The 26610-nt window shown below is 43.0% G+C and overlaps 1 protein-coding gene across 2 annotated transcripts; it reads right to left on the minus strand.

The window, feature by feature from the left end:
* Positions 1–25559, minus strand: CRHBP (corticotropin releasing hormone binding protein). 2 transcript variants are annotated; one of them, XM_065599073.1, is made up of 7 exons: positions 25334–25494; positions 24752–24845; positions 24210–24367; positions 19865–20075; positions 17137–17285; positions 13663–13780; positions 1–2171 (listed from the first exon to the last, which is right to left on the minus strand). In XM_065599073.1, exons 1-7 carry the CDS (start codon positions 25412–25414, stop codon positions 2143–2145), a joined length of 840 nt encoding a protein of 279 aa, XP_065455145.1. In that variant the 5' UTR covers positions 25415–25494; the 3' UTR covers positions 1–2142. The 2 variants fall into 2 exon arrangements, with proteins under 2 accessions (XP_065455145.1, XP_005288349.1); XM_005288292.5 differs by lacking the exon at positions 1–2171 and adding an exon at positions 7755–8519 and having other exon boundaries at positions 25334–25559.
* Positions 25560–26610: the final 1051 nt, after the last annotated feature.

Raw genomic sequence — 26610 nt, forward strand, 5'->3', positions numbered from 1 at the left:
TTTTTGTACTTCTAGTACAACAAACATTCTTAAATCTCTATTTGCATTAAGCCCTGGACTTCAAATTCTACATCAGATGCTTCAATCTTAGGGGTTCTGATTGGATGTAATGACAATGCATGATTAGCATAAACACGAAAGGTATTACTATTATTACGTCTTTTACAACAATGATAACATAATCCTAAGCTAACTAATAGCAACACAAGCAATAACATTCCCATAGCAATAATATAATGGGGCTGTTGTACAATCTTAATCATAAAGCACAATACATCCTACTTAGTACATAAAATGGATACTCTATAAGCTGTCTGGAAAGCATACTTTTCAACTTAATATATATTTTGAAGCATGTGAATTTGCCCTTGTACTTCAGAGATTTTCTGAATCTCTGGTAACAGTGAAAACAAATTCTGAAATCTATCAAGTACTAAACTAGTCCAATTAAAGGGTATCTGGAACCTAAGGGCTACTTAAAAAACTCTATCTGCAGGCCAGTAAATAATATGATTGCCTGCAGTGGTAATGAGATTAAAATGTATGTCTTGCAATGTGGAGGCTTTAACATACACACAACTATCATTAGCTTAAAAGAGTAAGTGTCCTGTCAGGGTAGTTCTTTGTCCCCTACCCTCCCAGCAATCGCAATCATGAACAGTGACAACTTCTCCTGGCTTCAGTTTACGGATACACTGAAGCTGTGGGGGTCCTAACGGCCAAAATGTCCATTGACTCCCTAACCCCATCCAAATGTCAGATGTAATCTCCGGAGCACTTACTAAAATCAATTGGGCATACCAGGTAGTCTAATTTCCCAGATGTCTTGGTAAATTACCCAATCCCACATGCATCCTCCCTATGGACCCGGCAGGATTCGGTATGTGGGAGCCCACACCCCCTCAACCGGTCCATATGCTTGGAAGGAGCATTGAGAACGTCCGCACTTCCACCCAGAAAGTCTCCAAGTATGTCTTCATGCCACAGATCAGATGGTACTCCTGATGTGTCTGTAAGGGCAGTGGGCCAAGCCTGATGCTCTAGATCATTTCGAATGGCCATTAGCTAGTCATTCCGGAAATCCTGAATGTCTGAACATGCTAGATCCCACTGCAATGCCTTCCCAGCCTCAGTGATATTCAATACCATCTCTGTTAGCAACTTCTGGGTTATTGAACTAAGGGCGGAGATAACATGTAACTCACCAACTCCAGCCTGTATCGGGGTTTTCGTTCAATGGTTCACTAATTGGGTGACTAAATAACAATAAGGGCCTCTCTCATTTAACACAGTGCAAATTCCAGGAACATTCGCTATAGAGCCCATCAATTGCAATTATTAATTCTTGGGGTTCGCTGGTCACTAAAGTGTGAAGGCCTTGGCCATTGGTTTTATCAAATATATAGCATTGTCTGTATTTGGATGTGTTACAGGGGTAATAGTGTGATGGAGGAGATGGCAGGGGCAATAGCAACAAGGTGCTTTTGGTACTTATCATTTAAAATCTAATTGGGGGGGCAATACATGCTGAAGGACTTATCCAAAACACAGGGCGCAGCCTGTAGAATAAACCTTAAAATCTAATCAATACCACGTTCCCAAGAATGGGTTCCACAAGTTTCTTCCTGCCAGTGTATAATTTTTTGTTTCTTCACCAGGGTCAGTTCTTAATGTCTCTTGTAGTCAGGAATCCCTGGACTTTGTGGTTTCAATTAAGCAAGTGTTCCTTCTTCTCTTCTCTTGAAACAGTGTGGTTTAGCATCATACAGGGGAGAGGTTACTAGCACATCACCCTGTAATGGTTTTGCTTCTTCTAGAAAAATCTAGAGGCACAGTAGGTCTGTCAGTGGACAAGGGAGAGGTTACTAGCACTTCACCTTGTTCTCCTTCCCTGCTGTCCAGGAGGCACAGCAGAGCTAGCAGGAGAAATAGGCTGATTAGCAGCTGGAGAATCCTCTCCAGGTGGAGGGGTCTTTTTGCAGTGAGAAGCATGGGTCCAGGTGGGCAGTCCTTGGCACTTCACAGCAGTGTTGGTGGTTAACAGGACTTGGAAAGGGCCTTTCCAGTGTGGAGCCAAAGCAGTCTTTCGTTGATGGACTTTACATAGACTCAGTTTCCTTGTTTCAATAAATGGCAGGGCTGCTAGGGTCTTTGGGTAGCACTTCTTTTATCTGTGAAAAAAAAAAAACTAACACATTTCATTAGTGCCTGGCAGTGTTTTGCAGATCTCAGTTGCTTGGGCACATTCAGGCCCCCCCTTTTCGTGGCTGTCAGCCAGGTCTTATCTTTGGACTGAGCTTGCTAGCTATTTTTTCCTCAGTTAACTCATTCCGTGCTTTTTCCTCTTCTCCCTTTCTCGGCTTCTTTTAACCTACAAAGGAAACTTTCACTCTTCACTTATACACTTTTTTCCAACAATGAACGCATACACATTGCCATTATACAGTACATTAGTCTTATTATTCAATGTATGCCATGTCCACTCTTCCAGTAAAATAACTTTATTACAGAGCTTTGGAGCAACAAACCGGGTCAAGCACACCCACTTTTGAGGAGTCCACTTGGTACAACCTCTGGTGTCCAATCGCTTTCCTCCCTCCCCAGCCCTCTGGCTAGAAATCTGAGGTAGCCAGAAGGATCCCATGGGCAATATGGGGAGTGGGTTAACCTTCCATGTCCTTGTTTCCAAAGACTGTTGGTATGCAAATTTTAACAACAATTTTTCAATTAAAAAATCTGGCCAATGAAGTTTCTTTTTCTTACTTAAGCAAATATATCAGACTTTAGTATATCACATTTTCCTGATTTATCCAAACACTTTGTATTCCAAGTTGAATAAAACAAGTATCTGCTTTTTGATTTAACCCTTCTATTTAAATTTGAGCTAGACTGTCCTATGAAAATATTAAATCCAACAATTCTGGCCACAAGACAAACATCACAAGACAGGACAAAGAACACAAAAATAATTCCTATTGTACCAGTAAATGCATGGTACATCGAATGCTATTCAGCTGGCATCCATTTTCTCTGATGATCTGAAAGACAAAAGAACCGAGGTCTACCCCTTCTGGGCAGTCAGTCATTACTTAAAATATTTACTTTATTACACATACTCTTGTTGATTTTAGGCAAAACAGAGGAATTACCACATATTTCCTTGTATTTGTTTCATATGCAGCCCAGGTTTCAGTGGCTACTACCTTATTAGTTAGAAAATTGCATTAATACAGATGCTTTCTGGCTTGCTTCCAGATCCAAAGCTATCCACGGCTTAAAGATTCTTACTTAAAAAGGGACACAATTAACTTTCCCGGACTTTTGATTGCCTTTTACTTCTAACTCCTGCTTTCAAACACACAGTGATCTGAACAAGACAACACAACCTATATTGGTAGGTTTGCATTTCTTATACCTCTACTACAATATATACTGCACATGTTCTCCACAATTCAATTTCCACAACACTAGCCACATCAATTTCTACACAAGGTGTAACTATTTCTTTTTGAACACCGGGTAAAGGCCATTTACTTAACATATAATTCAAAGAGCTATCCTTAGAGGGTTTTACCAGAGAGTGTCTCCTTATCCTATTAGGACTCACCTTATCGGAGCACGAACCCCAGGGGCTGCGGTGAAGCAGAGAAAAGGGGCGAAACACCCCGTTGGCGCCGTTCCCAGTTCGCCGCAGCCGTCCGGAGTCCAATGTCCGAGCCAGGAGAGTCCCGGCGGAGTCACCAGAAACTGTTACCGAAATATCGGGTCCACCTAGCTGAGAGCCAATAACAGCCAGACAGGGATAAGGAGTTGCTTTATTCTGCAGAATAAAGGAGAGCTTTGCACCTTGGTACAAAAACTCTGTCTCATACACATTTTACCATTCCAATTATCATCCTGGGGATTTGAAATCCCCATGCCTATAATTACTTACTCCTTTCCTTCCTCTATGCCCTCAAAGTTTCCAACCTGTTTTCCAGTCAAGAAGCCATACCGACCCGCAGTCCGGATACCAGGGGCACTGGCGATCTATTTCCCTTAGGGGGTCCTCAATATGAGCGACCGGGACAACGATGCATGATCGCTGCCGTGTAATCTTGAACACTCTTGTGTGCTCCTTCTGGGCACTGGAAAGTTCGCCCCCCATACTCACGAATAAGGGGCGGCAAACAGCCGCGGGCGCGCTCGGCATATCCAGCCGGTGAGTAGGGGGTTATCACGTCGGGGTCACCAGCTGTGGTGACGACGCAGGAAAGGAAACAGAACGCCAGGTCTGTGGTAGCCGAAAAGCCCCTCTACCTCCAGGAACTTTTCCTGGGGCTTTTATTCTTTACTTACTTTGTTTACAACACTTCTTAGTGGTTACATTCCTGCGCATAAAAAGGCCAGGCAGTATACATGCACATAAGATAACAAACCCATCTCTTGAGCGCGTGAATGCCAGCTGCGAGGAAACAATCAAATCAGCCAAATAAGTTTCCCAAACATAGGCGCTAGAACAAGGTCACTCCTGCCTCATTGCCAAGGGAACAGTTTGCCGTTCTTCAAGGCTTGTGATTAGGGAGCAACACATTCCTACATCTGGGGTCTTCGGCAGCAATTTGGCGGCAGGTCCCTCCAAAGAGTGGAGCGGAGCAATTGCACTGCCGCGGCTTTTTTTTTTTTTTTTTTCCGCTTGGGGCAGCAGAAATCCTGGAGCCGGGCCTAGCCCTACAGTCCCAGGTTGCACTCTGGGGATCCTGTCACATAGGTACACAACCATTATTCAGTACTAGCGTCACAAGGACTAGAGAAGGGGTTGGTAACCTACAGCACGCGCGCCAAACACGGCACGGGAGCCGATTCTGAATGGCACGCAGCCTGCCGGTGAGAGGAGGAGGAGGAGGGGCCGGAAAGCGCCACGCTGAGGGAAGAAGCGGGGAAGGGTGAAGCTTGGCTGCAGCAGGACCAAACTTCTGCCTCCTGCCCCGGCAGGGGAGAGCGGTGGGGGGGGGTCCTGGCCCCCCACCACCCCACTCAGCCCCCCCGCCCACCGCTCTCCCCTGCGGGGGCAGGAGGCAGAAGCTTGTCCTGCGGCAGCCAAGCTTCCCTCCTCCCCCGCTTTTTCCCACAGCTTGGTGCATTCCGGCCCCTCTGCCCCTCCGCCTCCCTCTCCCTGCCGGGATGGCCCTTGCGAGGGGGAGGGGGAAGAGCGGCAGGCTGCACACAGCTCCGTAGAGGAGGCAGAGAGAGGTAGGGATGGGCCTGGGGGAGGGGGTGAAACAGGGCATAACCCTCCCAGCCCTCTGCCCTGCACCTCCCCCCAACACCCAGCCTTTTGCCCTGCACCTCCACACACACCGCAGCCCTCTGCCCTGACCTCGAGTCGCCCTGCTCAGCCACTGCAGGCCTAGGTGAACAGAACACCAGTAAGATCAGCATTTTAATTTAATTTTAAATGAAGCTTCTTAAACATTTTGAAAACCTTGTTTACTTTACAACAATAGTTTAGTTATATAATATAGACTTATAGAGAGAGACCTTCTAAAAAACATGAACATGTATTACCGGCACGCGAAACCTTAAATTAAAGAGAATAAATGAAGACTCGGCACACCGCTTCTGAAAGGTTGCCTACCCCTGGACTAGAGAAAAGTAATGTGCACTCTTAACATTGGCTCAGTAATAAAACAGCACTTGCAGTACGAGAATATATCACTACTGCACTGTAAGCAACATTTACAATCCCAGGGTGTCAATTTAGACTTCATACCAAAACATTACAAATGCTGAAACAGTGAGCAGTAGCGTTCTTGTTCATAAGGTGGCAAGATGTTCTGGTGACTGCAGCAAAGGATGGTGCCTGGGCTAGCTATTATGGCTCGTTCTTCACATTGATTGTGTCCACATGCTGTATAACTGCCATGGTTAGTAAGCACATGAATAGCCATATGTCACTCTTGTCTGTGGTCAGTGCAACACATGGTTGTCTCCTTGCTATGTAGAATCTTCTACTGTGCTGTGTAACTGGGCTGACTGGTCCTCCTAGCCTATCTATATAGCATGGCATATTAAAGTGCATTGCCCTATATGTTGCTGGTGCCACTGTGCATACAGCTTCTAGGTCCTCTGGATACACCCCTTAGGCACTTCATTGCCTTGCAGCTTGTATAGCCATTTACATGCTTGCAAAGGAGGGTGTAAAGTACCATCAGCTCAGACACTTTCCACTCATGCTGATGTTAGAACACTGCCTTCGCTTGGCATGGATATAAACTACTGCATAATGTAAGAAGCAGCAGACAGTAGGCCCTCTATCCCCTTCTGCTGCTAGAGTATAGCATTTTAGATTTTCCTGGGATACACTGATACAAAGCATGATGGGTGTCTCTCACACACACACACATAATGTGATTGCACTGTGAGAAAGAAACGGCTGTGTGAACACCTCTCAAGCATGGTTTTTGTAACAGATTCTGAAGAGGGTGTCATGATCTGGTTCCAAAAAGATAATTTTACTGTTACCCCTTTTTCACACACACAGATAGCTGAAGTGCAGGGCCCTGCAGGTTGTTTCCACTAGAAGGAGAAATTGATGATAGAGACAGGTATTTTCTTTGATGCAATCTTGTTTATTTACAAAGACTATACACAAAATCCTGTCTCCCTGAATACTGTAGGAACAAATAGTAGGAGAAAGTTTCTTTGCTTCCTATTCCAAGCCTGCCTTCCCAGCCAGCATTCTGTGCCCCAAAAGTTTTCTCTCAGAGCCACATTACCAGCATTTCTGTTACCGTCAGCTTGGCTTTCTGCTTGCTTCTGTCTTCTCTCACACAGAAATGCACGGTCCCACAAAACAAAACCCAGCTATAAACCCTCTACCCACATCATTCTAATTCCTGTGCAGACTCACATGTGTTTTTGGTTAAGGCACTGCGTGTACCTGTGTTTAGGACGAAAACTCCTGTTATTTCATAAAGGAGCCTAACTGTTTCTTATCGCTATCTTAAGTGAGGGGTAGTGGTTACACCCACCTGTTTCAATGATGATTCACCCAACCCACAACAGATTTTATAGGTTCAGAACAGGGTCCCCAAAGTTAGGCTCCTACAGAAGTGTCAGTTTTCAGAGATGCTGAGGCCCTAGCAACTGCCACTGATTTCAGTGGGAGCAGATGAGTGGTTGGTAGTTCTGAAAATCAGGACATTTGTTTAGGTGCCTGAATATGGATATAGGAGCCTAATTTTAGGGACCCAGTATTAAAAATCTCAGCCATGTCACCAAGGCCTAAATTTAGCAGCAATAATTTCAAAGATGTGAAGAATCAATCGAGAAGTGCTCCTGAGATACACTTGAGATGGAGCCTTATTTTTCTAAGGTAGGATCATTTGTGTAATGCTGATATTTCAATATACTGTTACCCTTCTGGAAGCTGTACTTGGAGTGCTAACACAACATTCCCCTCTTATGGGTAGGTAAAGGTCCAGGGACAAAAATACCTGTATTTATAGGTACTTATACCCACACTTTCCTAATAGTGCCCACTTAATTATCTTTACTGTTTAAGGTTTTTAATTAACTATTAAATCAGTGCTTATTGTAAGTCTTCATATGGGTATGCAACAGTGCAAACCGAATTTGTGGCCATAATGTTACTTTAATGGTCCAGTTTTACCGTGACAGATGTCCAAGATTATCATTTCCAACAAAACTGCACAAGATTTACAAAGTTAACCAGAGAGTTAAACAGCTTCTCGAACAAATGCAACATAAAATTTTGCCAACACTTTGAATGTATTTATTCATGTTTGGACTTGTGTAAGGAAAAGTTTCCATGCTACAAATGTTTTTATTAAAAACAAGTAATTAGAAATAAATAATAGTACATTTATAGTAATAAATAAGCAATCTTTGCACATACTAATAATGAATTTTCTATTATAAAACTGATGTGCATTCCACCATAGTTTTTTCTTTTTGTGCGTGCATCTGATATAAAAAGATAAAGTTGCTAATTGAATTTGATATTAATTTGTAGTTTTTATGCGTGCTCAAACTAGCTACACAGAGGATTTTCGCCTATGTCCTTTTGAATTAATAATTATATTGGGAACATAGTCATCTGTTCTCTTTATTAATTTTGGATACAATAAAGGAACCTAAATATTGCACACAAAAAACAGTATTATGATAAATAGAAAGATTAACACATTAGGTCATTTTTCCTGATTGGTCATGGGAACAGCTGTTTAATATGAAAAAGATAAGGATGCTTATGCCATAGAAAGTTTGATAATACTAGTTAGTTAAAATTAAAAGTACATTTTTTATCAACCAAGACCATATTTTTGCTAGCAGCGTGAAAATGCTTTGAATGGTTTCTCAAATACTAGGGAAGCAGAACTCCTCAATGCTATTCTCCTTTCTGTTTTCCAATTCATATTGGTCAAGCTGGTGATACTCAAATGACACACGATTAATATGCTTGCCACTGGACACCATTCGTAGTACAGTATTGTCACAGCCAATCTTCATTTGAGCTAATCAATGAAAAGATAGGGTTTTACATTATGTTAGGAATTACTAAATACAAATACCTCACTTTTATAGTATAACATGCCTAAATATATAGTTGAAAGTATCCATTCTTATATAGTAACTTTCTCACTATGATGAACTTTTCACCCAACTGACTGTAGAATGATGACACTACTGAATGAATACAAGTTAAATATTAACAAAATTAAAAAATAAAATTTTGTATTTTTATATTAATTTTTAAATGGTTTGACCATTTCACCAAATGTTCTATTTACTAATACTAATTCCATACGTTATTTCCACCTGTTCCCTTTCTATTTCTATACCCTGAAATGTATATGAATGTTAAATGCCATTGATGATAATATTTAAAGGAAACCATTCCCGACCATGGAGGTGTCATTAATAAACCATTTGTGAAATATTTCCTATTGAAAGAATGACAGTTTTTAGGTGGCAACACCAAGAAGATTCCTCCTAATGTAAAAAGTGTGTTTAAATTCTAGTACAGTACAGCATGCCCAAATGGGGAACACTCACATTAATCGCATTTTCTTAAGACAACACTCCATAGGAGAATTCAGGATGAGAGTACAATGTGCACAGTAACACAATTAATGGGGGAGTATCGAAACAGATGTCTACTTCAATCCTGCCTCTTTTCATTACAACAAAGTAAAAGGGCAGGGGCACGCACTGGGGGAAGATGAATTTATCTTTAATAAGAGGAATTATGGATCAATCTGCCTAAATCCAATACCTAGAAAGAAGCTGGAACAAATTATTAATCAGTTTGTAAACACCTAAAGAATAATAGGGTTATAAGGAATAGCCCAAAAACAAATCATGTCAAACTAACCTAATTTCCTTCTTTGACAGTTATTGGCCTAGTGGATAGGAAGAAAGCAATAGACGTGATATATCTTGATTTTAGTAAGGGTTTTGACACAGTCCCATATGACATTCTCATAAGCAAACTAGGGAAATGTGGTCTAGATGAAATTACTATAAAATGGGTACACAATTGGTTGAAAAATCATAGTCAAAGTGTAGTTATCAAAGATTTGCTATCAAACTGTGAGAAGGTGTCCAATTGTGTCCTACAGAAGTCAGTCCTGGGTCTGGTACTATTCAATATTTTCATTAATGATTTGGATAACTGAGTGGAAAGTATGCTTATAAAATTTCTGAACGACAGCAAGCTGTGTGGGGTTGCAAGCACTTTGGAGGACAAGATTGGAATTCAAAATGACTTGGTAACTTGGAGAATTGGTCTGAAATCAACAAGATGAAATTTAATAAAGACTAATGCAAAGCATGGCACTTGAGAAGGAAAAGTCAAATGCACAAATACTAATGGGAAATAATGGGCTAGGCAGTAGTACTGGAGAAAAAGATCTGGAGGTTATAGTGAATCACAAATTGAATATGAGTCAACAATGAGATGCCATTGTGAAAAAGACTGATGTATTAACAGGAGTGTCTTTTTTTTAAATAATGGAGATATCCCATTTCCTAGAACTGGAAGGGACCTTGAAAGGTCATTGAGTCCAGCCCCCTGCCTTCACTAGCAAGACCAAGTACTGATTTTGCCCCAGATCCCCAAGTGGCCCCCTCAAGGATTGAACTCACAATGCTGGGTTTAGCAGGCCAATGCTCAAACCACTGAGCTATCCCTTCCCCCCTTCTGTAAGACACAGAAGGTAACTGTCCCACTATACTCAGCAGTGGTGAGGCCTCATCTGGAATATTGTGCCTGGTTTTAGGTGTCATACTTTAAAAAAGATTTTGGCAAATTGCAGAGTCCAGAGGAGAGCAATAAAAATAATAAAAGGTTTAGAAAACCTGACCTGTAGAGGAAAGGTTAAAAAAAAGGCCATGTTTAGTCTTGTGAAAAGAAGACTGAAAGGGGACCTGATAACAGTCTTCAAATATGTTAATGGCTGTTATAAAGAGGACAGTGATCAATTGTTCTCCATGTCCACTGAAGGTAGGACAAGACGTAATCAGCTTAATCTGCAGCAAGAGAGATTTGGGTTAGATATTAGGAAAAACTTTCTAACTAGAAGGGTAGCTATGCTCTGGAATAGGTTACCAAGGGAGGTTGTGAAAGCCCCAGCACTGGAGGTTTTTAAGAACAGGTTAGACAAACACCTGTCAAGGATGGTCTAGGTTTATTTAGTCCTGCCTCAGTGTGGGGTGGATGGACTATACAACCTCTTGAGGTTACTTCCAGCCCTACATTTCTATGGATAGCTGATTATTTACATGGTTATTCCACCCCATTGGTTAAGAGGCATCAAGAGATCTGTGTTTCCATGTTGCATTACCAATGAGTAAGGATACGATTCTGTCATGGACATCATGGATTCCATGACTTTCTGGGACCTCCGTGACTACTTCTGGGGCAGGGCTGCCGGAGCAGAGGCTGGGGTTGGGTCAGCCCCTACCACAGGAGCAGTGGCAGGTCTGGAGCAGCTGCAAGCCTCGGCAGTGCTCTGTCATCCCCCTCCCCCAGGTATTTTTAGTAAAAGTCAGGGACAGGTCATGGGCTTCTGTGAATCTTTGTTTACTGCCCATGACCTGTTCCTGACTTTTACTAAAAATATCTGTCAGAATCTTAAACTTACCAATGAGGGAATGTGACATTTTCCTTACTATTAACCTTCCCTCATATCAAAAGGCAGTGCAGACATATCCCTTGTGCCTTCCTTCCTCAATGCGTCACCTTTGAAATATACATCTTTGTGCTATCCCTTTTTCAGAGCCCAAACATGTCCTTTTTAGGATGAACCTGAGCTCTAAGATGTGACGATTGTTCCTAAAGCTTCATAGCAGCACATTATGCTGAAACTAATCCATCCTGCTTCAAGTCAGTTCTATAGGATTTATGTTAAAAAGCAACAAAGGGTCCTGTGGCATCTTTAAGACTAACAGAAGTATTGGGAGCATAAGCTTTCGTGGGTAAGAACCTCACTTCTTCAGATGCAAGTAATGGAAATTTCCAGAGGCAGGTATAAATCAGTATGGAGATAACGAGGTTAGTTCAATCAGGGAGGGTGAGGTGCTCTGCTAGCAGTTGAGGTGTGAACACCAAGGGAGGAGAAACTGCTTCTGTAGTTGGATAGCCATTCACAGTCTTTGTTTAATCCTGATCTGATGGTGTCAAATTTGCAAATGAACTGGAGCTCAGCAGTTTCTCTTTGGAGTCTGGTCCTGATTTATGTTGTTGCTCATCTCTTTTCCCATTCTCTCACCTGTCCTCATTTCTTCCATCCTCACACTTTTTCTACACTTGCTCCCACTCTTTCTCCATTTCCTTTTCCCCTGTGTTCTATTGTACCTTCTGCCTCTCTCTTTTTTCTTCCTCTGCTTCTCTCCCCTTCACTCCTTAATCTTCATCCTGTTAAGTCCTCTGTGCACTCAGAGTCCTCACTGAAGTCAGTGGAACTTCTCAATATGGAGGTCCCACAGTAATGAGCTCTATCTTTCTCATTGCTTCTCCAATTATTCTGCTGTATCTCTCCATATACCTGTGTTTTCCAAATATGCATTAGGAGTGGCATCAGGCCCCAAACCTTGTCAGAGCTGATTGAGCCTGTTATTAAACCCTGCTTTGTGATGAGCTGCCCAAGGAGGAGTTTGGCATTAACCTTTGTAAACCATTTCAAGAACTCAAAGTGGCCTTTTGTATTTGGAGGGAGCCTGAATCCACTGACCTCCCAACCCTTCAGATTCATCCTGACAATATAGTATTGTATGATTTCCCTTTCTCTCATTAACTGGAGCACTATTTCACACTATTCAAAAGCTGCCTTGGAAACAATATTACCTCATAGGAGCACTCAGCGTAGGCTCAGTAACATTTTTTTTTTGTCTGAGACTTTAATTCTGCTTGCTATGGTATAGAGCAGTTTTTCTCAAATGGTGGGTTGTGACCTCAAAGATGGATCATGAAAGGCAATTGGGGGTCGGAGGAGATGTCACGAGCTGCTGAATTACAATCTAAAGCAAAGAAAATCTCACTGCCCCGTACACCCTTACTCGTCACGATCAAGAGTTTTCTGTCAACCTCTCGAATCACATATCCACAAAAGTACATTATATAGGCTTATTATTGTCCCACATACATTTTTACTCTTTCTTTTATAGTAAATATAAGGAGACTGCAAAAACTTTTTACTTTGAATAACAGGTCATCAGCCTGAAAAGCTTGAGTTATGCTAATTTAGAGCTTCTCTAACATCCTGCATGTTAGAGGAAATTATGTAAGCAGTACATTTTTTCCTTTCCAAAGGAAGAGAAGGCTCTTGGAACTAGAGCTGGGTGAAATTTTTAGGACAAAACTTTTTCATCAAAAAATGTAGATTCAGGTCGACCGAAACATTTAGCTAGTTTATACTGAATTTACCGAACAAAATCTGAAAAAATCAAAATGTTTTGTTTTGATGTTTTTAATTTCACATTTTAAGTATTCAATTTCAAAATGACTTTTTGTTTTGTATTTTAAATCAAAGGTATAAAAAAGGTTTAAAAAGGTATTAAAAAACACCCTCAAATATTAAACATTTCATTTTGGGTTGGACAAAATATTTTGTTTGACCTGAAATGTATATTTTTTTAACTACTTTGGTTTTCCAAAATATTTTAAACATTTTGCTTTTGAGTCACCTTGAAATTATAATAGATAGATAGATAGATAGATATAGATATATTCGATTTTTCGGTTCAGTCACCAGACCAAAAAATTGCTTAATCACATCGCAGTACTTGGGACTTTGAGTAACATACGAAGTACTCCTCCCCCTCCACTCAGAACTTGCCTGCCCTGTTTTGACCTTATCATGGTTGCTAGGAACATCCTTGTGTTGCAGGCCTTATAGACTATCTGTAATAAGAATGAGTTGTTGTTTTTAAATTGAAGCTTAACCCTGCTGTGGTTTCTAGTCTGTCCTTAGGTTCTCCATCTGAGGGCTGTGATACAGGAAACCTAAACACACTGGCTGCACTCTTAACAGCTTTGATTCTCAGGTTCTGCTCCATATGAAATACCCAAACCTACCAGGAAATCAGATTTCTGCTGTACTCTATTGCTAATTAATTATTTCCTCATGCACAAATTTAAACAAAAGAAGATCTCACCAGAACCATGAAAAGATTGGCACAGATCAGCTAGAGGGAACATCTTGGAGGGGTCTAATCCAGTTCCACCCAACAGCTCCACAAAATCTCCCACTCCTGCACAGCCTGTTGATGGTTTCTATAAAGACAGAGACAGAAGATACATTTTGAATATACTTAATAAATTAAACAGCCATTTAGATATCACTGAAGTCAATGGGAGTTGTGGGCTCTCCTGTAAAAATCAGGCCACTTTTGGCCTGTTTAATGCTCTAATTTGAAGTTAGCAAATTAAATTTCCTTAAGAGACCATACAAGTAACCTGTAGATGGATTTTGCCAATAGGAGTACCCAATTATGGTTTTGGATCACATTGGTTCTAGCAAACCAAATCATCCTATCAAAAGCAGTAAGATACTATAGCTGTGGCGCTGAAATATATTACCTTTGCAAAGTTTAGTCAATTAATTTTTGCTGCTAATATAATCCTAACTATAAATTCCACATAGACACACAGAGCTGTGCAAATAACTGACTTTTTGGTTCACTGGCAATTATGAAAAATAAAAAAATTTAAAATGTTTCAAGTAGACCCTGAAAACAATTTTTTGTTTTCAAACTGAAAAGTCAAAAAAATTGTTTGGGTTCAAATGAAATGTTCAAAAAAATGTTTCATTTCAATGTTGAGAGAGAGAGTGCGCGCCCCACTCTGTTTCAGCATCGCATTACATTTCTAGGTAGTTGTCAGTGTGACAACTAACCAGGCTATGTTGTTCACTAAGTTCACTTACAATGAAAATATCAGGAGAGCACAACATTCCCCCTCCATTTTTCCCAAGTAGGGAGCATTGTGAAAGGAAGAGAAACCCCATTTTAGCAGACCTAAAATCCACTGGGACAGAGTGAAAGAGGATTTTGGAGCCAACACAAGAGTCCCCTCCCTGCAATCCTGGGGAAGCCCCTCAGTACATTTTGGTTTCCATGGACTGAGGGAGCTGGGGAGAATCTCTTTCTGCAGCTTTAGTGTCTTGGAAAACTGCGAAGATTTTCTTCTGTGATTTAATGCTGACTGCCAGCATTACCTTATACCGACTCCCATTCTACTACTTCAACCCATGGTAAGAGCTGTGCTCAGTTAGTTGCCACTATTATTTTTCCTGTTACAATCCCACGTCTGCTGTTAATGATTGTCACACTCATTTTGCCCTATGCCAAATTGGTGCAAATTACATTTCTAGGCAACTTCTGCCACCATTTATGTGATTGGAGGCCCAGAGACTTCAGTGAGACAAATGGGACTCCTGGTGGGACAAAAGAGGTGTGCACCTGTTGGCAGGATCGGATCCACAGGCATTTTCAGCTAGTTTATAATGGGCAAACTCTGTTTTTTCACTTAGGAGACCTACATTTATTGCGGGTTTTTTGCCCTGGCAATAACCTAAGAACTGTGTTTGGGGGAACACTCTCTCTCCTTGGTCAGAGACAACCATGTAAATCCATGCAAGGAGGGACAGTAAGGCAAGGTGATACATGGGTACTGGTTTGAGCTGGATCCTCAAAGATTTAAGATATGCAGTTTATCTACTGAATCACCCAGGCTCCCATAAATGTTCTATTTTTTAAATTAAACTATCTCTGTGCCACAAACAAAACAGCAATGGTATAATCAATATATGATGAGTTTTGATGAAACAGCAATGGTATAATCAATATATGATGAGAATTTATGAAGTGGTTAAAATTATACTTCAAACTCCACAGACTGAACATTGCTGTTATCTGCATGAAATTCAATACCTTAGCTTTAATCATTTGCTGTTCTTTCCCATACATTGTTTACAGCCAAATCTTGGCCCTATGGTGCTTGACATCATGAAGCTGGACAGAACCCAGGCCCCTTGCCTCAGGCTGACTCCATAGGTATGGAACACTATTGAAAACCTGTGGGCAAAGGAGCCCCTCAATGGCCATCACATAGCATCTATGTGTCTGACAAAACCCAGCCCCAGCCCAGGTGGCTGTCAGACCCCATCTCCATATCTCTTAAGAGTATGTCCAGCTGCAATTAGTCACCCATGGCTGGCCTGTGCCAGCTGGCTCAGGCTCACGGGACTCAGGCTAAAGGGCTGTTTAATTGCAGTGTAGACACTTGGGCTCAGGCAGGAGCCCGGGCTCTAAGATCCTGCAAAGTGGGAGGGTCCCACAGCCCGAGCCCAAATATCTACACAACAATTAAACAGCCCTGCAGCCTGAGCCCGAGTCAGCTGGCACAGGCCAGCCACAGGTGTCTAATTGCAGTGGAGACATATCCTGAGGCTATGACATCACCCTTACAAGCCCATTACTGTGGCACTAGGGAGCTCCAGAGAAGCAAAGAGTCCCTCCAAATTCATGGAGAGGCAAGCAGGTTCCTCCACAGCTCTGTGATGGAAGAGCATAAAGAGGTTGCACAACTTGAAGATTATCAGCTGGTAGTTCTGCAAGGGAGCCAAGACAGGAGAAGCACCCCCTAGGACAAAGAAATCTGCCCCACTCCTCCCCATAGTCTGCATGTTATGGGAGGGAAAGGTTCTTTGCAGCTGTGGGTGTTCCTCCTGTTCTTGGCACCCTTTAGAACTAACAGCTGTTCATCGTTAGATTGTGTGTGTGTAATCATCTTAAGCTCCTCCATGGCTGAGCTGTGGAAGAACCTGCTTGCCTCTCCATGGATTTGGAGGGTCTCTTTGCTTGCTCTGGGTCTCCCTCCTGCTGTATTAATGGGCTTAAATTATAAATGGGTCTTCTTGGGAAGGGCCGGCTCCAGGGTTTTGGCCGCCCCAAGCAGCCAAAACAAAACACACACACAAAAAAAGCCGCGATCGTGATCTGTGGCGGCAATTCGGCGGGAGGTCCTTCACTCCCAGGCGGAGTGAGGGACCGTCCGCCGAATTGCCGCCGAATACCTGGACCTGCCGCCCCTCTCCGGAGCGGCCGCCCCAAGCACCTGCTTGAGAAGCTGGTGCCTGGAGCCGGCCCTGCCTGTTGTGGTCCAAATGGGTTCTATGATCTTCAGAGGAAGCCAGTCAGCAGAGTTTCCCCGGCTCAACTCAAGGTACTAATTTTATACCATTTCCATAGATTTCAAACCACCCCAGGTCCAATTCTGCAAGTTAACAGGTCCCCTCCCCTCCTACTGAAATAAGAAGGGGCAGAGAGTTCTCAGCACCTCATGGGACTGGGTCCATTGTAAACAGATTCCTGCTTTTAATGTCTGTCATTCTAAACACACCCATAACCACACAATATGTGTTACCCTTTTGCCTGTTTAGGACCATCACTACTTGTGTCAATGTAGATTGCATGCTCTTTTGAGCAGAAGCCCTTGGTTTCTTATGAGATGCCTAGCACATATAAGGGCACTCACCATATTAATAATAGTAAATATACAAATGATACTCTGTATAACCTCTTCCAGCTGAAGACAGTAACTTACTATGACACAAACAAACAACTCACCTTTAAATGGAGGCTATTTAAATGTCCCAGTATAAGGTCAGATATTTTTATCACCACTGGATAGATTATGGAAAAACTGCAGTTTCTGTGCTGATGAGGAATTACCATGGTAAACCTTCCAGTAGGGGTCTGAGAGATGACATTGCAAGCTTTAGCACAGGAAAAAGATACAGCATAATTATTTGGACAGTAGTCACAATCTGCATACAGCAAAGATGTAGACATCCAACTGTGTTCTAGACACTTTTGATGTAATTGCAGCTCACAGGCCAAACTCACAGGGCCAGATTCTGCTCTCTAGGACCTCTGCTGACTTCAGCAGAGTTATTCTGATTTACAGCTGGTGTAATCATGAACAGAATCTGGCCTGCATGCTGTGTCATTACACTCCCAACATAGGCCAGTCTGCCCTCTTCACTGTGTCCCATTTTCTCAAATAATGGATGCTATCAAAGAACAATTCATTTTATTATAAATAGAATGCTGAAAAGAGATTCCCTCAGCATTTCCTTTGGCTAGTACATGGCATTGTTCTCTAGCAATTGCCAGCATATCACTCAGAACGTAATATCACATGCCAAAGAACTTGAAGAAACTCCTTTTAGCTGAGTATTTTAGACTACATCTACACTGTAGCTGGGGGTGTAATTAGAAGGTTTTGTAGATTATCTATACTACCTTTAATCTAGCTAGTTTGCTAAAAATAGCAGTGAAGATGTGAAGGCTTGTGGTTTAGGGCTTGTCTACACTTACAGTGCTGTAGTGCTTAGTAAAGACACTACCTATGTCGACGGAAGAGCTTCTCCCATTGGCGTAGGTACTCTGTCTCCCAGAGAGGTTGTAGCTATGTCTATGAGAGACGCCCTCCTGATCAGGAGTTAGATCAGTATAACTATGTCGCTCAGACGTGTGGATTTTCCACACCCCTTCGTGATGTAATTATATCAACATAAGTTTGTAGCATAGACCAGGGCTTAGCTATACTTGTGGGACATACAAGCCTGCCTGCCCTCCCCAGGTACATCCTTGCATTGCTAGCCCTCATTGAAGCCTGCACCACCACATCCTCACTGCTATTTTTAGCAAACTGGTTAGATTAAAGGTAGTGCGGGTACATCTACACAAGCTGCAAATCATTCCCCTGACTGCAGTGTAGATGTAGCCTTAGACCTGATGCTGCAACTGACTCTGCCTGGGTTGACTCTTGTATCTTCATAGAGTCCAATTGACTTCAGTGAGGCTCTGCACAGGAGCAGGGGTTTCTTAGGGATTAAGACCTAGCTCTTGGTCAGTATTGAATAATAAGCTAAATATTACAAGAAGTCCCCTAGCTATTATCTTACATTATATAACTACTAAAACATTCATTGATAGCCATGTTCTGCCCCAACTTACTCACACTGAAATGGATCCCATTGAAACAAGAGAGGATGAATACTGGTTTTATTTTAAAATCTTCATTAAATTGATAGATTCAGTGGCAGTTTACCTTGTGTCTCAATGGTGCAGAGCTGCAATTGTTTTTAGCACACTTGCTCCTGCCATATTTAAGAGCCTATATTTTCATTCCAAGGAATCTTTCACCTTTAAAGAGGATTTATTCTAATGTATGGCTCAGACATTGCCCCTAGATCCACACAGAACCCGCTGTGTGCAGCTCACCTCCCACCCTTCTCGATCCTGCAGGGGACCCACGATCTGGTTCAGGGTCCACCCTGCGGAGCAGGAGACAGGATGGGCTGAAGAGAAAGTGAGTGGAACCGGGGAATACAGGTTTCCCCCTATCCTGGCCCTGGGTGTTGTATTGTCATTTCCTCAGAGCAGTCACAGGCAGGGGCAGGCTCCAGAGGAGCCATGCTGCAGAGAAGCGGCACCAGCCCCCACAGCCTTTCATAGGGGGAGGGAGGAGATTAAACCCTCTCTTTCCATGGGGGAGCCTCACAGAGAATTCCTTCCTCTGAGTTTCCTCCCATGCACAGGATGGTTTGGGTCTATAATAAAAAGTAGAGCATATTCAGTGTGGGTAAGGGTGGCCGAATTGCACTCTGAGCTAGTATGTTTATCAAATGACTAGTATCTGGACTGAGTCGAATAGTACTTGTCAAATAAATTGTTTGCTGAATTTTGTGCTGTGTTTTGAGTAAATATTTTTTATTTGGTCAGTTAATTGACCTGTGCAAATCATTTGAACAGACAGCCATCGAATAATTTGGCAAAATTCACCACATATTTCAAATAACATATTTGAATATTTTTTCTCATTGCCTACCCAGCTCTAGTTATTTGCCAAATTTATGATCTTTAAAGTAATACCAATTACTCTTATTGGATATATTAACATTATCGATTGAACAAATCTTCTTTGAAATAAAAATTCCTTGGCTCTTACATATAGCAAGCATTCTTAAAAAAATCTCTCATATTTCACTGACTCTCTCTCTCAATGTGAGACACAAGTTTAGCCTATATCAGTAATTTCTGAATCAGGTCCTCAGCTGGTATAAATTGTCATAGCTCCATTGAGCGATGTCACTTTACAGCAGCTAGGAATCTGGTCCTCTATGTCTATCGATTTACTGAAGACTTGAAAACGATTTCAGAGAGAGTGGTTTTAAGTTTATCAGCTTCTTTTCAACTGTACTGGTTCATAATAATTGGTTCTTTTTGGTTCCTAATCCAAATGTAGTCCATCTGACAATCCAAGTGGCAATATGAAAATCAGACTTACGGAAGAGGTTGGCATTTTTCTTTATTGTAAATGTAAATCCATTCCCAGGTTCATGAATCCTGAAGAAGATCATTGCCACATTCTGGGATGACCTGATGCTCCTTCGGATGTTGCCGCTGTCACAAAAATCTATATATCTTTCTGAAGTAGGGAGAGGATGGTCCAAAGAACTAGGAAATTTCTCACCTTTGAGTATCCAGCCATCAAACACCTACAGGGGTTCAGTGATTCAAAGAACAGCTCAGGTTTGTTACCATTCTGTCAGCAGTCTCCAGACGTGTCAAAGATTACAGAGTGTAAAAGATGTAAGAAAGGCTCCACTTTAGAGTTTTCCTCTAAAGGTGGAGTTTGAGGGTGAGATTTTCAAAAGCACATAAGGGAATTAGTAACACAGGACCCATTTATTTTTAATGAGCTCCTAACTCCCCTAGATGGTTTTGAATAACCAACTCTGAAACATGAAACTTCACATTGATTTTTCCCACAATGATGCCACTTCAATAAGGAATACAAACTTGTATTTTACAAATCCTTGGCAGAATTCAACCCCTCCCCCTCATGTTTAAACATTAAAGGGATTAAAAACCAATCCTTCCTGACATTTTTACAGAGGGTCTTGTGTTTTTCAGACTCCTATGCCTTTGAAGGCAGTGCTTATGGACTTGATACATCTCATAATGCTTTGTGCTCCTGGAAATAATATCAGATCTCATGGGAGATCAATGTTAAAAGATGCTGAAAGATAACATTATATTTTGCATGGTGGCAACTGACAGAACAATGCATCTTCACAGTCAACATCCATTCTCTGAAGCTTCCTGTCTGGCTTTGCTGTCCTGCCTGATGCTGCTCCCCACCCTCTGTACATCCTATCTCTCTGCTTCTAGAGCCCTGCTACAACGTCTTTCTCTCTGGTTCCATAGCTATGCCCTTACCAATCCCTCACACTTGCTGAATCCATCTCACCTTCCCCCTCGTCCCAAACAGCCTTCCAATTACCTGTGAAGGTTTGACAGCCAGAGTTTCAGTCCAACAAGCCTGGAAAGTTTGAGTGAGATTCTGAGGAACTGAGTGTGTGCTGTGTTGTGGGTGGTTGTGTGTTGGAGGTGAAAGGTTGTTCATGGAAATGAGGAGTCTGTAAATGCATTTGAGCATGCTATACTTCTAGGAGAAAGATCTGTGAATGGAATCTGGTTGGGATTCTGATGCTGTTTTACCTGGTGATCACCTTGGTTTTCGTTGGTTGTGCTGGGAAGAAAGCCACTTGTGCAGCCTTATCAGCAATTTAACAACCTTTCTTGTTGTTCAATTTAACAATACCTCCCCAATACCTATGGGGAGGTATTGGTCCCACATCAAAGGCACAGAAATGCAGCTGTATTCTAGGTCAGAGAGTGACTAAGTATTTTAAGATCATATAGAGTTCTATCCTGCAAACTCTACTTGCGAGTAGATGACTGCTTCCATGAATAAAGGTTTTCAGAATGATGTCCTTAGATGATAAGGTCCTATTTATACTTCAGGGACATGTACCATGTGTTCATATTATTTACATTTATATTATGGTAGCCACAGAGGAGTCAGCCAGATCAGGTCTCATTGTGCTAGGCACTGCACAGATACTAAGAAGTAGACATTCCCTGACCCAAAGAGTTTACAATCTAAACAGATAACACAGAACAGGTGGGTGAGTGAAACAAGTGGATGGTGGGATGAGCTAACAAAAATAATATGCTAGCTGTATGAGCGGTCCTTCGCCAATGAGTAGCAATAATCCCAATTTGCCACCTGCTTCGCTCTCATTCTCATGTTGTGTCTTGCTCAGTGCTCGTCATATCTTATGTACCTAAAAAATAATGCTTATATTAGCTATCATCTTCTTGGTAATTTCTACAGGTAGATCTTGCATTATAATCCTAACTCAGAAATGCCAAACAGCCTCAACTAGTAGTGGATCTGTTGTTTTTTTGACACCAGGTGTTTAGTCCAAAACCACCAATGAAATTAGAATAATCTGTGTTTCTATATTCTCTGTGGTTAAAAGAAAGTAACTGCTGGTGTTTCAGTCAATGCATAGAAGATAAATGTATGTATTTTATGTTTAGGCTTTACTTTTCCTGGGGTAATGTTGGTTGTATTTAATGAAGAGAAGATGGAGTGAGAATCCCATGGTTTAAAACTATCATTTTATTATTATTATTATTATTATTATTACTGTTCCATTATTACTAAGCCAAGCTTTTGACTGACCTCATCTAGCATCAGCGTCAAACATGTCACCATCTCAACCTCTAACTATTAATTACTTTGCCTCTGCCTTTTTCCACTTGAAATGTTTTAATGCTCATTTTTAATTGGATAGAAGACATTCCTGAGCCCTGGCACTTCAGCTTGAAAAATCAGTATGATAAATCTTCAGTGAAGAATTCCTGCCAGTATTACTGCTTGTGCTAGGTCAGACCTTTTCCTTTCTGTGCCTTTCCTTTTAATGAGGGAGACATGGTAGGTGAGGTAATATCTTTTATTGGACCAAGGGTACAAATTTTGGAGCTTCATAGAGCTCTTCTTCAGGTTTGGGGAAGGTACCCAGAGTGTCCCAACTTGTATTTAGCTTAGGCATGCTGTTAACCTTCCCCAGACCTGAAGAAGAGCTCTGTGAAACTCCAGAGCTTGTACCTTTCACCAACAGAAGTTGATCCAATAAAAAAATATTACCTCATCCACTTTGTCTTTTTCTCATCCTGGAACCAACTGGGCTACATTTCCGTCTCATCTCACTCTGAGGCTTGTGCTGACCATGAAAGAACATGACAGTAACCCTGGCATCAAATTTGCCCTTACAGTGTTCTGAGAAACTTTGTGAGAATACTGTTTTCAGAGCCAGAACAAATGAAGTACCTGCACTGCAATTAGCTTAACTGAGCAACTACCCTTTGAGCGCTGATTCACTTGTCTTCTCATTGCTTTTACTCAGCAAGCCATTACATGCTTCAGTGGTCTTCATGTAGAGCTCTTAGACGCTAAGGGCCAGATCCTGCAAATGTTTAGTGAGGAATCCTTATGCTTATGGGGAAAGGCTTTCTTACCCAAGGATCAGGCCCCAGATCTTCTAGAGCAGCAAATCCTGATCAAGTGGCTACATGTGGGTGTTAGAATATAAGCAAGTAAGGCTGTTTGTAAGAATTGTGAAACTCAGAGCGTAGGTTGCAGGAAAATCCACGAAGGCCCCTAGTGAAGTTCTGTCTGAATTTTTCTGTCCCTAGAAAAGGTCCGGTGTCAAATGCCATGACTCCACAGGAGGTCCCCAGTATCGCTTCTCCCCTAGTATCACTCACTGGCAATTTGTTAGTCTCTAAGGTGCCACAAGTACTCCTGTTCTTTTTGTGGATACAGACTAACACGGCTACTACTCTGAAACCTGTCACTGGCAATGTGACACCTGTGGAAATCCCAAGGTGGGAGAGACTACAAAAGAGTAATACAGCAGGGATCTGTATTTCCACGGGGAAGTCAAAAGTCCAAGGCATGGCTTGGTTCATTCCACACCTCCTCCTTATTTCCTCTCCTCATCCCCAGACCCCTGCCGGGAAGGATGGAATCTGCAGGTGTATAGCCCTCTCCCATGTTAAGATTGGGGGGCACCATGAGGTCACGACACTGGTACTTTGAAGCCTCCCCTGGTCTCATTAACTGAATTAAGTACTGGGTGAAAGTTTCTCCCTGGTGTAAGGCCATTGAACTCAGAGTTTTCCAGTGACGTTTTCTTCGTTCTGGAATATAATTGACCATGAGTCATGAAGTTCATTCTGTTTAAAGAGAACGCCGTGAAAAGCTCCATTGGAGCCATTTAAAAGAAAGAATGGACCAAGCCCCTCATCAGTAAACTAAAGCTAAAGAAATGCCTGTGCAGTGGAAATCCTCTGAGAGCTACAGTAATATCAACAGCATTCGTGTGATTCATCGTGTTACAAAAGCAACAACAAAGCAACACTGATGAAATGAGGCTAAGAGAGTAACGGGGCTTCTCTTTTAAACCCATCACATGAAAACGGGGAGGACGAAATAGCCGGGGGTCCTCTGTGAAAGTTCTGAAACGTTTGCACTGCAGTTTAGCAAGGAACTCCGCCTGCATCACGATCAGATTTTACAGGGGGAGAGTTTCAGAAACGCCTACGGGATTTAGGAGCACAAGTACCAATGGCAGTTACTTTTTAAACCCCTAAAATATACATCACACGCACACACATTTCCCCTCCATCCCCCCACACCCATAAATGCAATGCCTTGCGCCTGGCTAGTATACGGAGGACACGAGTATCATCACCAGGAGCTGCCAGCCTCCTACCTTCAGGAAATCTCCCCCTTGGCAGTCAATATGGACGAAGTCGTAGTCTATTGTGATGAGCTCCTCAGGGTCTCCTATGAAAAAAGCGGCACAGTGCAGCTGGGGCTGCTCGGCGGTGAAGGTGAACTGCCCCTCCACGCTCAGCATGTCGATGCATCCTGGAGAGACAGACTGCATCTGAGCACCGCTCCCCGCAGGGAGACCCGCGCCCAGACCCTGCGGGGAGCGGTGCTCAGACCGTGCTGCAGAAAGACACCCCCGGACGCCCCCCCGGGGAGAACTGAGCTGGGGGGAGTCGGAGGCTGCTCGGGCTTAGACCTCCGTGCCAGGGGTCCAGGCTGCCCATCCCATCTCCCACTCCCTTCAGCCAGGAGCGTCCTGTTGAGCCCAGATCCCACGTGTCTGAGTTCTCACCCCGGATCCCCTACGCCTTGGCCAAGAAACGCACCCTCAGCCCCCTCCCCCCCCGGATCCCCAGTCCCGAGCCCCCGCTCTGAGCTCTCACCGGGGCTCCCCCTTAGCCGAGAAGCGAAGAAACTCACTGAGCGCCCGATGGTAGAGCTGCCTGCCTGACAATTCCCGCTTCAGGTCTGCGCTGAGGAGCAGAAAGGGCTCGTCCTCACCAGCACCCCTCGCCTGGGGAAAGAAACACTTGGGCAAGAAGAGCCTGGGCCAAGGTGAAATGGGCTGATGGCAGCAGCCCCCCCCCCTCCCTCGGCCTGTACCCCCCTGAAACAGGTGTCAGAGAATGGCCTCCCGCCCTCCTCCTGAGATGGGCCAGCACAGGCAAAGCTTTGTCTGAAACTTCCTGCCTGTCGCGGTCTAAGGCAACCAGCTCCACAGGGGACCAGAGCTGGAGAGGGAGAGCGAGCAATCCAGATACACGGTGAGTCTCTCAATCCCTTAGCCAAAATGCCAGCAGGCTGCGGAAAGGCGCACTAGCTGGGGAAATGGGGGAGAGGAACTGCTGCCCTTAATGTTACCTCTAGTCTGCGCCTAAGGATTTGGAAGGGAGTGGGAGGGGTAGAGGAGACAGACAGAATGCCCTAAACCTGGAACTGCAAGTTGGAAGAAGGCAGGAGAAGGTGTGATGAGCTGTGATAGGTGTCAGTTGCATTGCTCACCTCTAGGTATCTGGTTTCCCCCTTGAGGGCTGCCAAGAAGATCAGGATGCAGTGGCACTGAAGTCTGAAAGCAGAAGCCATGCTGGCACTTCCTCTCTGGTCCCTGCTTCTCTCTCACTGTCTAAGTTTTCTTTCTTGTCTGTGCTGATAGGCAGCAGCCTGTGGGGTTCCTTTGACAGACCCTTTTTATAGAGCTGTTGGGAGGGGAGGCACTTGGTCCCTGTACTGCTAGGAATTCAGTTACCATGGGTTACCCTATCTCAGTGACAAAGTACGTGGGTATGACGAGGGTCCAAATCACAGCCACACATTTCCAAGCCAGTCTAGCTCTTCTCGTTGGCAGCTGTCTTTTCTACTTACCTGTCTGGCATAGTTAAACAGCTACAGGGAGAAGCGCAGTGTCCCTCTGCACCTACTAAACGCGGGACTGATAGTTAGAATTAGCCCAACTATCCAAAGGCAAAGCAGGAAACAAAGAGCCTCCCCGCATCCCTCTCCCCTTACATGGAATTTCACAGCACATCCCGGAAAGGCAGCAGCAGCATCCCACACTGAACCAGAACCTGTTCCTACACTATGTTAACTGGACCCTCTGAATTCATGGGTGTCTGCAATGCTATCGGTGCCTACAAGGGCTCTTACCAATTGTTTGCTAGACTATGAGATGCTTTGCATAGTGTTATATGAACATTAATTAATTATCCCTCACAATGCCCTTGTGGAGGAGGTAGGTAAATGGGGTCTCCTCTCCTAGAGATGTAAAAGCAGGTGCATACTGTGTAGAACAAGGTCTCCCCCATCCGCAGCCAGAGTAGCAGGGTGGAAGGACCAGCCAGGGACCTCTGCTTTCCCTCCCCTGCCTGTCTTGGTTGGGGGCAGCTCCTATGGGCAACAGGTTCCATATGACTTCCCCCAGTCACAAGGGCTCCAGGGAGGTAAAAACAGGGCAGGGGGGAGGGCAGAGCAAGTCCCAGGAAGCAGCAGGATTCCCCCAGAAGCTCACTCATTAAGAGTTGTCCATTTGAAGGGATTTATGTCATCAGAGACAATAGTTTGGAATCTTTTACTAATCATTGGAATTCTGTCAAATGAATTTCTTTATTAAGATTAAGATTAAAATTCCTATTTTAGAGTTTGCTTTCATGTAATTTATTTCCTCTTATCCTCTTTATTTAAACCTATGGTTTTGTGTTGCATCAAAAATCTTCATAAAGAAATATAAACCGAGAAATTGCCTCCCCATATTTTGGCCTTTCCAAAAATGTCTTGTTTCTAAG

The sequence above is a fragment of the Chrysemys picta genome, chromosome 6, assembly GCF_011386835.1.
Source record: "Chrysemys picta bellii isolate R12L10 chromosome 6, ASM1138683v2, whole genome shotgun sequence".
NCBI classification, from domain to species: Eukaryota; Metazoa; Chordata; order Testudines; family Emydidae; genus Chrysemys; species Chrysemys picta.

Excerpts from the sequence above, each read along its gene's own strand:
- CRHBP (XM_005288292.5), bottom strand. The coding sequence starts at position 25,414 with ATGGCTTCTGCTTTCAGACTTCAGTGCCACTGCATCCTGATCTTCTTG. Across the intron at positions 24,846-25,333 it reads GGGAAACCAGATACCTAGAG|GCGAGGGGTGCTGGTGAGGA; the intron begins GTGAGCAATGCA and ends TTCTTTCCCCAG. Across the intron at positions 13,781-17,136 it reads TAAATAGCCTCCATTTAAAG|AAACCATCAACAGGCTGTGC; the intron begins GTGAGTTGTTTG and ends CTGTCTTTATAG.